Below are 9,832 nucleotides of genomic sequence, written 5' to 3'. Positions count from 1 at the left end.
GTGTTGGTGGAGGGACGTGTACGTGGAGGAGCCCAAGGCCAATGGCCAAGTGAGACATCGTCTCAGCCAAAGCTGGGAGGGGAACGAGTTGAGGGGAGACTCCTGTCCCGTAGATGGCCATCGATCCAAGTCACGGTACCAGGTCACATGTCACAGGAGCGTGGGGAGCTGAAGCTGAGATCTTGGTTCTGGGGTTCCGATGAAAGAAAGTTCAGTCAGATGTGACAAGCCAAGCAAGAGGACTTGGTTGTAAGTGAAAGCAAGGCGAGGCTCAAGTGGACTCCCAGGAGAGAGGGGACAAAGCCACAGCGCTGCCTCCGCTCACCGCTGCTGGGTGTTTTCCCGAGTTCAGAGTCCACCCTCTGCAGCCTTCGCCATTGGTTGGTGAGCTCCTCCTTCATGTTGGGCAGGGCAGTTGTGACCCTCGCTGGCCCTCTGGGAACTGTCACAGCCACCATCTTATTCAGGGGGCTTCATCTGGGAGACAATTCTGTGAGTATGTGGGTCCTGGGGTCCGGGCATGGGCAGAACGTGCCTTAGTGTGCCTGTGCTACTAAAGACGTTTCTCTTCTAAAGACACGAGGGGTTTGTGGGTCTCACTTTACAACAACCCCATAGACCTGCCGGGGTTTGTGCCATTGGTCTTTCTTTCTTGATGTATTTCTGAACTGGACCCTTTAGTTTCCACCTTTTGTTCTCAAGATTTGTGCACGTGCTATTTTTCTGTAAGTTGTTCGATTATTATTCATTAGCCTTAAAAGCAATTTTTTTATAAAAATCCTGTGACCCTGAACATTTATTTGTTTGTATTCTACTGTTCATTACCAACTACTAGCTAACAGTTTTCCCTTCAGTTCTCGGAAGCGTTCTTAATGCAAGTGACCTCTCAGGTCTGTGGAGCTCTGTCCTCTGGTGTGGATGGGTGTCGGGTTTCTGTTCTCGTGACTAAAAGGCTCAGGGGTCACTCCAGGTAAACTGGGCTGACTGGGCTGCATGAGATAACCACACAAGAGACACAAATACCTTTTTCTTTGGGGTCTCTGTGACGGCTCCTCTGACCTTAATGGTTCGCAGGAAGAGAGAGTGTGAGAGCACACGCTGACTCTTTTTTTGAGGAGAAGCTATTCAAATGAGGCCAGGGGTCAGGTTTCAGGGGGCTGAGTCTACCTTCATGATGTCCACTGTCAGCAGGTTGACTGACACCTGGGTAGGCCACACCCAAGGGCACAGTAAGAGAAGGGGACACACACAAGGCACTTCCATGGAAGATTCTGTCCTAAACAGGGCAAGGGGTTAGATTACAAAGGAACAGGTGAGCGTAGCTTCACTCATGGGGTTGTAGCAAGACACACCCATGCACGAGACACAGACCCTTGAACCCAAGAAGGATGGGGAAAGCTCTGCCACATTTCTGTGACTGAGCGCCTCAGCACCCAGCCGGGGAGTGTGACTCAGTCATGAGCAAGGTTGGTCTCCCACAGATGGGCATTTCCCTACCTGCTCACAGGACTCTCTGCACATTTCAGGGTCCCCTCCTCCTTAGGTGTTTCCCATCTGGGCATTGTCTTACAGGCTCTGGTCATTGCTACTACCCCAGGTCCCACCTTTACCTCCTCCAATCAACCCAGCAAAGCTGCCTTGACCTATGAGTCCCCACTCTGCTTGGTGATGGGATTCCCTCCAGGTTCACCTTGCCAATGGCTGACATCGTTTAACTCCCTCTCTAAGGCATCAAAACCAGCATTACCTGGGGCCCAACCTCTAAAATCAATCATTTCAATAGTTCTGACTTATTTTCCAACCATTCGTGGTCAATCCAGATGTCCACACACTGTCACTCCCTGCTTCATGGACAGATGTCATGCACCATCATTCTGGCCTGGACTATGGCAGTGTCTTCCAACTCATCTCTCAGGCTGTATAGCTTCCCCACACTTCCAAAATCTGTCCCCACTGCAGCCACTAGTGGGCCCAGCAGTCCTGCCTCCCTCTCTCCTGGGATCCGGCCAGTCTAGCCCTGTGTCCTCTGCTCCAGCTGCTCCGCCCTCCAGGCTGCTCCTGGCACATGCCAGGCACCCTCTCCCCCGGCCTGCACTGCATGTCCCCTCCTGGAACCCTCTCCCGCCTGACTCCTCCATGGCTCACTTCCTCAACTCTGTGTGCAAATGTCACCTGGTGAGACCAGCTGCACCCTTTCATTTACAACACAAACACCCTGGTCCCGTTGTCCCGCTTGTTCCATTTGCTTTTCCCCATAGCACTCACCTCCCTTTAAAACAATAGGTCATTATAGGAGTCCACGTTGGACCAGGGGACAGAGCCACACAGTGGGCGGAGCAGGGAAGTTGTACAAGGAACAAGTAACAATGGAGGTGTCAGGAGAGCTATGAGAATAGCTCGGGGTCAGGAGACGGAGGAGGAAGAAACAGGGGCGTGGGGATCCCTCCACAAGGCTGGTCAGAGCTGGTGGAAGATGGGGTGTTGCCGCCCAGGTATGGGGGCACGTTTGCCAGGTTGCCTGGGTCAGCGCTGGTCAGCGCTGGTCAGTGCAGAGGTGAGCAGGTAGGGGGCTGAGAGCTGGGCCTCGGGCTCCTTTTCTTCCCTGGTGCCTGCCCAGGGCCTGCAGGAAGTGCACACAAGTCCTGCACAGGGCTAGCCGTGTCTGCTCCTGCAGTGCCCCGTTAATGCGTCATCTCCTGGAGATAGGCGCTTCCACTGAGCCATTGTGATTCTGAGGGATATTGAAGGAATTTCCACGATATGTAAGTTAAGCAAAGTTATTGTGGGTCACATCTGCTCTGCACACGGGGGACTGTCCCTGTTGGAAGGGCACATCTGAGTGGAGTTGCTGAATCCTGGGCCACTGCTGATTTAAAGGCATATTCATGCTCGTGGTGATTTTAAATGACACCTTTTGCTTTGAGAGAATTGTGGATTCACATGCAGTTATAAGAAGTAATACAGAGGGAAAAACCCTCATGGATGTAGAGGTTCCTGTCCTTCGTCTCCTGACCCTGTAGCTTCCTGATATTTCTATCATGGGTTGACCCCAACCTCCTTCCCTGCTGGATCCTGACAGCATCTATCGATCCATCAATTCTGACCTTCTGCCATGTCATCCCATAGCAGTATTAACCATCAATGGAGCTTGACCTCTGCCTTGTCTCCTGTCTGGCATGCATCGACCCCAAACTGCTGTCCTCCCTTCTGTCCACCATCTGATGATCCCTGCTCCTTGCCCTATCACCTCGTGAGGGTGTCCACCAGAAGTTGAACTTAACCAGTATCTAGGAGGAGCAAATTTAGAGAGCTCTGTAGAGGTCAGCTTGCTGGGACAAGGGGCAAGGTGGGTGGCCGGCAGGAGGCACCTGGAGATCTTCCATTAAACCCAACATAGGCCTCTACCCGTGTCACAAGACCAACCATCAGTGGCTCATACAAAACAGGGGACAAAAGATAGCTAGGGCACAGTCAAACCAGAACACGGGCAGACCAGTCTCCCCTGTGTGGAGCCTCCAGCGGCTCCCTGGCCTCTGCTCCTAAAGAGCACGGGCCCCGCCCTCCCCACCCCGGGGAGGACAGGCTTCCTGCTCAGAGCACCTTCCAGGCTGGGGTCAATCCTGGATCAGGCCAGCACCCTCAGGACACCCCCACGGTTATCAGAGGGTGCTCATTAGTATTGTTTAGCCAGTACCCAGGCCAAAGAGGCACAAAGACACCATTGTGGGCCCAGCACCTGACTCCAGAGCCAAGGTCCCCTGGGACTCAGGGCAGGTGCTCAGGCCTAGGAACTGTGGGGTCTGGAGGGCGAAGGGGAAGATTCAGCTCCGGCTGGGGGCAGCTGAGGTTGAAGGAGCAGAGCAGGGGCCCAGGGGACTCAGCATGAACTCTGAGCACAGGTGGGCACCAGGCCTCCTGAGCCTCTCAGGAGATCTATCCAAAGGGAAGCAGGCTGCCATGGGGACCTGTGGTTGGTCAAGGTGTCGAGGAGGGGAAGACTTTGGGAGGGGGCTCTGCAGGAATGAGGAGGAGGGACACCCCAGGGAGGGCTCACGGCAGGCTGTGAGGGCTCCCGCCCCTGAAGCCCGCTCCAGGGGGAAGGTGAACACCCAGGGAGCCTCGGCTGTGCCGGGGGGCAGGGGGTCCTCAGACGACCAGAGCGATAGCAGCTGTATGTCCCCTTGTTAGAGTGAGTCCACGGAGACTCGCAGGTCGAATAACTCAGGAGACACGTCTTCATGACCCTAACACGGGTGAGCTCCTCAGCTGCCCTGATGAAGCAGAGGACCGCGGAGCCAAGCCCCTCTCCTGGGGACGTCAGCTGCCACAGAGGAGGTGGGCGAGGGACACAGAAGTGCCCTCGAGACAGCAGAGCTGGCCTCCTGGCACACAATCGGTGGATCAGGAGGCCTCCTCCATCCCTAGCGAGGCCTGGGGCAGCTCTGAGGAGGTGATGGCTAAACTGCTCCTGGCCATATGATGGTGTCCACACTTCCAGGGAGCTCTGGGGAGGGGCACCCAGGCAGGAAGGGCAAGGAGGGCAGCTCCAGGGTGGAGAGCTGGGCTCTGGGGGCTGGGGCACAGCCTGAGGCCTGGAGATCAGTCCCCCTCAGCAGCAGGAGAGAAGCCAGTCCCTGGGGAAGCCGGGCCCTCCCTCCCTGGGGCTCCCAGCCACAGCCCACGCCTGTCCCCTCCAGGCTGGCTGGGCTGGAGCAGCACCTGGGTGGTGCAGACACTGAATGGCCTTGTGTGTCTTTCACCTTTAGGTGGCTCCAAATGGTGACTCATGGGATCCAACAATAAGGACATTCCCCTCCCTGATGATGGGGATGTGGCCCTGAGTGACAGGTGGTGGGTGTGTCCTGTGCCAAGTCCACACAGGACACTGGCCGTAGGGGACATATAGGGCGTCCTGTGAGGAGCCAGCACAGCCTCGTCCTGACGCCCAGGTGACCCGCCTTGGCCCAGAGCAGAGCCTGGAGATGAAGTCCCTGTTCCTGACCATCTTGCTGCTGGGCCTGCTGTCTGCCCTGCAGGCCCAGGACCTCCTGACCTTCCCCTCGGAGGAGCTGAGTGTGAGGCTGGGTGGGCCAGTGGGCGGGTGGGAGAAATGCCCTGAGCCCTGGTCTGCGGGCAGCAGCTGGGAGCCCTGCTTCAGGGGTCACTTAAGGCCAGCTGACCCTCACTCCTGCCCTTGAGGGTCAGAGATGGTATTCCCTCTGCTGGCCCTAGACAGGGCCCTTCCTGGGGACAGGGCTGGCGCAGGGAGGAGGTTCAGGTCAGGGTCCTGTGGAAGTGACACTGGAACCTGAATTCTGCTAGGGGCAGGGCCCTCTGGAGTGACACTCATCCATTCCAGGCCCCGTCCCTGAAATGAACAGATCCTTGGGGGCCGAACCCTCCACCTCCTGGGGTCCAGGAGACCTGAGTGTGGGGCCTGCTCTACTGAGCCCAGGGAGCAGGCATGGGGAGGCCGTCTCAGGGGGCTCAGCCTGGGCTCTGGGAGTCTCCTGGGCTGCAGGTCCCTGTGCCAGGGAGTGATGGGAGAATCTGGGCGGGGCCAAGGTGACTCGTGCCTTGACCTTCTCCAGATCACAGGGACCTGGTACACTAAGGCCTTTGTGGTCAACAAGTCCTTGGTACCAGACTGGAAGGGGCCCAGGAAGGTGTTCCCCGTGACGGTGACAGCCCTGGAAGATGGGAGCTGGGAGGCCAAGACCACCCTCCTGTGAGTGCTGCCCCTGCAGGACCCTCGATTCCCTTTCACTTCCCATCGCCCGTCCACATTTGAGTGTCATCAGAAATAAATCCCCTACTCTGAGGGGACACAGTCCAGGAAGCTTCCCAAGGCTCAGGCGGGTCAAGTGGGATTTTCAGTGTCACCCGGTGAGGGCTGGCCCACCAGGTGAGCCGAGCTGGGCTCAGGTGCCTGTCCTGAGAGCAGCTGCCCGTGTGCCTCCTGCTTCCAGGATTAAGGGGCGGTGCCTAGAGAAGAAAGTTACTCTGCAGAAAACCGAGGAGCCTGGCAGATACAGTGCCTGTGAGTCCCTGGGGCTGAGCCTGGAGCCCCCTGCAGGGAAGCTCCTGGGGGAGGGTCCTGTCCACCTCCCAGCAGGGCTGCCTCTGCTTCCCAGGGCCTTGTGGCTCTGACCCCAGACACCACGTGTCCCACGCTGTCCCCAGCAGGGACTGACTGGGCAGTCGCTCCCTCTGAGAGGTCCTAGCTCTCGACCTTCGGGGAAACTGAGGACTGGAGTCCTGGACAGGGCAGGGCAGCTGCCCGGGCCAGGGCCAAGCTCCAGCCTCCACATCCTCCAGCCTCTGGCACCTGGACTCCACAGCTGGGTGGCTCCTTCCCTGGCTGGGGTGGCTGTGGCCCCTGGGGGACAGGGGAAAGTAGAGGCTCCTCCTCAACATGGTCTCCAGGGTTTTGTATTTAACAATGAAGACACTGAAGAGCTCCCTCTCCGTCCAGCCACAGACCACGGCAAGATGCTCGTGTACATAGAAGAGCTGCCCGAGAGCCACCACTGCATCTTCTACTGTGAAAGCCAGGACCCGGGGAAGAAGTTCCGCATGGGCAAGCTCATGGGTGAGGGTTCCTCGGAGACCCCCGTCTCCTGCCCCATGGTCCCCACTCCCCAAAGCCAAGGAACAGCAGCCACTCCCTGGCACCGGGCACTAGAGCCTTGGGCTGGCCTCTGCGTGCTGGGCCCTGTGAGCTGCCCAGGCAGAGATGAGCTCTGAAGTGGGAAGGGGTCGGCTTGGGGGGGACTGTCAGGCACAGGGACAGACATGGCCCTCAGAGTCCTGACCACTCAGGAGGGGGCTCCAGCCACTCAGGCTGCCAAGTGCCACTTCCCAGTGTTTGGGCATCAGGACAGGTCAGCCTGAAGGGGGAGGGTCCTGGCAAAGACCTTCATGGGACAGGGTTCCTCCAGGGTCAGGGGACAGCCCTGTGACTCTGGGACATGAGGTACTTCAGCTCAGGGGCCTGACTCTGCAGACCTGCTCACACCAGGGCAAAGCTCTGGATGCCAGTTGGTGGCCCTGTCCCCACAGCATGTGCAGCCAGCCCCCCTCAGCTCCCCTGGTTCCCTCTCTCCAGGGAGGAGCCCCGAGGAGAACCTGGAGGCCCTGGAAGAATTTAGGAAATTCACGCAGCGTAAGGGACTGTTGGCCGAGAACATCTTCACACCTGAGCAGACGGGTGAGGGGCCGGCTGCCTTTGTCCCCCACAACGCCCCCTCTGTGTTCCTTGTGCCACCCTATGTCTTCCATGTCATTGTTCTCTTGTGTCTCTCTGTTCTTCTGTGACCCCAATGTCCCCTCTGTGTCCTTACGTCCTCTCTGTCTCCCCATGTCCCAGCCCCTCAGGGACACCAGGGCCCTGCTTGGGTCTTGGTCATGGAGGGCTGCAGCTGTGGGTGTGAGGGGCCTGCGCCCATCCTGGCGCCTCCTCACCACTGAGTTTTCCTTGGTTTCTGCAGACACCTGTGTTCCCGAGCACGCCTAGGGTAAGTGACCGCGGGAGGACGCTGGAGACGCCCAGAGTCCCCGGCTCTGGAGTTTCAGTCTACCTCTCTGCCTCCTCCCATCCACCCAAGGGGGAGACCCCACCTGGCCAGGCAGGGGTGATGCCCTCAGGTATTGGCCTGGGGGCAATCCGGGACACTTGGGGACACTTTCCTCTACCAGTGAGGGTCAGCTCCCTCGCCCTCCCACACCCTGGGCCCTGATCCAATCCCTACTCTGGCCATCAATGACCCGGATGGTCATGGCAACCTGGGAGCCCTCCCTGGGCCCATGGCTGTCCATCAGGGTCTTCACCACAGCCTGGGGAAGGAGGAAGGTGCACCTGGATCTGCTCAGCCTGCAGCCCTGCCCCTGGTCCCCCCATGGAAGGGTCTCCCACCTCAGCGCCTCTTCCTGTCCCAACAGCCACCTGGGTCTGCACCCCGTGAGCCCCCTCTGCCACGGACAAGGCCTGTGCCTCCTGGACCACCCCTCCTGCTGGACCACCCCTCCTGGACCACCCCTCCCGCTGGACCACCCCTCCTGCTGGACCACCCCTCCTGCTGGACCACCCTTCCCATGCAGCCACCGTCCCCACCCACATCCCTCCTGACTCTCAATAAAGACCTTCTGCACCACTCTGGGCTTGGTCGAGTCTTTAGGGGCCTGGCGATGGCTCCCTGGGGGCCCTGCTAGGAGGGGGAGTCATGGGGGCAGCTGGGGAGACGTTGGCTCCAACAGTGGTCGGACCCCAAGCACAAAGGGGCGCTGTCCTGAGGTCCTCCTGATGAGCCACGGCCCTGAGTGGCTTGGGAAGGTGCCGGGCCCTGGGCAGGGGCACTGGGGACGTCACTGGGGTGGGCAGGACTGGGGAGACATCTGTGCCAGGGCTGCAGAAGGTGCACAGGCCCCTGGCAGGGCTGCTGCCTCAACGGGGGCTTCAAGGATCCTGCAGGAGCCAGACATGGAGCAGGCTGAGCCCAGCGGCAGGTGATGGGGATGGTGCCAGCACCTCCCTCGTCACCCCTCAGGCAGACGGAGCCAGGCACAGCCTCCCCTGGTCTGCACCCTCGCCCTGGCCCTCCCCGTGGTCTGTGCAGGCCCTGGTCTCTGTGAACACTGGGCCCACAGACGGTGGGGGCCCACAGTGAGCCAGGAGATGATAAACGCGGCCCCAGTCACCACGGACCTGAGGGACCCGGCTTCCCAGAGAGCCAGCCTGCAGTGCCCACCTCTTCCTCTGAGGGGCCTTTGATGGCTCAGCCGCCTGACCATCAGCTCAGCGACCCAGCTACCTGAGTTCCACTCTGACCTGCCGTCCTTTCTTCTCTCCCCTCCTTGCCCCTCTGGATGATCCTGCAATGGAGCCCACCCAGCAGGTGCCAGGTGGAGCCCAAGGCAGCTGGGCACTTGGGAGGGCAGAGCAGGTCTGACCCTTCAGGACAGGGGGCAGGGTGTGTCTCCCCACACTCCAGGCCCAAAGTAAATTTGGCAGTGCCAGGACCCCAGATAAGAAGAAGAAAGTAGGAAAAAGCTTCATCATTTCAGGGTGAAGATTGTCAAAGCATCGAAGCTAAGGGGAAAGCCTCTGTTGAAAAGACAGAAATTTGATTACAAGAAGAATAGAATGTCATTGCAGAAATCATTTTTAATAAAAATTTGAGCTGTGAAGTGGATTTTTCCCTGGTACCGTGGCATGAATCCTAACTCATGAGAATCCGTGTTACCTCCCCAGTCAGGACACAGTACTGCTGTCACCCCAATCTTCCCTGTGGGCCCTCTCCTCTCTTGGGGATTATCCACCAATAGGCTCACAGGGTAGGAACCCCCTGGCACTGTCTCTGCCCACTGGGTGGCACCTGGGAGCCGCTCCTGGGGCTCTGTCCTGCACACAGCCCCACCTGTTCCCTAGGCACTGCGGAGGGGAGGGACACCTGTTCTGGGCTTGGTAGAGATGCCTGGGGTCTCTGTGCCCTCCCGTTATTTCCACCCCAGGGGAGTCACCCCTTCTCTAGACACTGGGGACTAGGAAAGGACTGCCATGAGGGCCCATGGCCCTGCTGGACCCCGGGGCTGGACCTGGGCCAGCACTGCATTTCCACCTGGCCCCCTACAGGGCGCATGAGGGGGTGCGGCATCCCCAAGGTCAGTGTGAGTTGGACCTTTCAAGACACAGCCCTGGTTCCTGCCTGCTTCCCTTTCCCAACTGCCTGTGACTCAGGTGAGTGTCCATTGTCCCCGTGGGAGCCAACTCATGTGACAGTCACTGCCTGTGGCACTGGGGGCTGCTCCCTTCCCAGGGTGTTTCTGGGCTGAG

The 9,832-nt window shown here is 58.9% G+C and overlaps 1 protein-coding gene across 1 annotated transcript; it reads left to right on the top strand.

Annotated features, from left to right (window-relative positions):
* Positions 1–4,973: 4,973 nt before the first annotated feature.
* Positions 4,974–8,030, top strand: LOC308642843 (odorant-binding protein 2b-like). The gene is made up of 7 exons (XM_081282208.1): positions 4,974–5,075; positions 5,592–5,728; positions 5,970–6,040; positions 6,476–6,592; positions 7,109–7,210; positions 7,491–7,517; positions 7,942–8,030. The coding sequence occupies exons 1-6, from the start codon at positions 4,983–4,985 to the stop codon at positions 7,514–7,516; spliced, it is 546 nt and encodes a 181-aa protein (XP_081138334.1). The 5' UTR covers positions 4,974–4,982; the 3' UTR covers position 7,517; positions 7,942–8,030.
* The last annotated feature ends 1,802 nt before the right edge of the window (positions 8,031–9,832 follow it).

Source organism: Spermophilus citellus, assembly GCF_964194105.1.
Source record: "Spermophilus citellus genome assembly, chromosome: 2".
NCBI lineage: Eukaryota > Metazoa > Chordata > Mammalia > Rodentia > Sciuridae > Spermophilus > Spermophilus citellus.
This window is presented reverse-complemented; position numbering and strand designations above follow the sequence as displayed.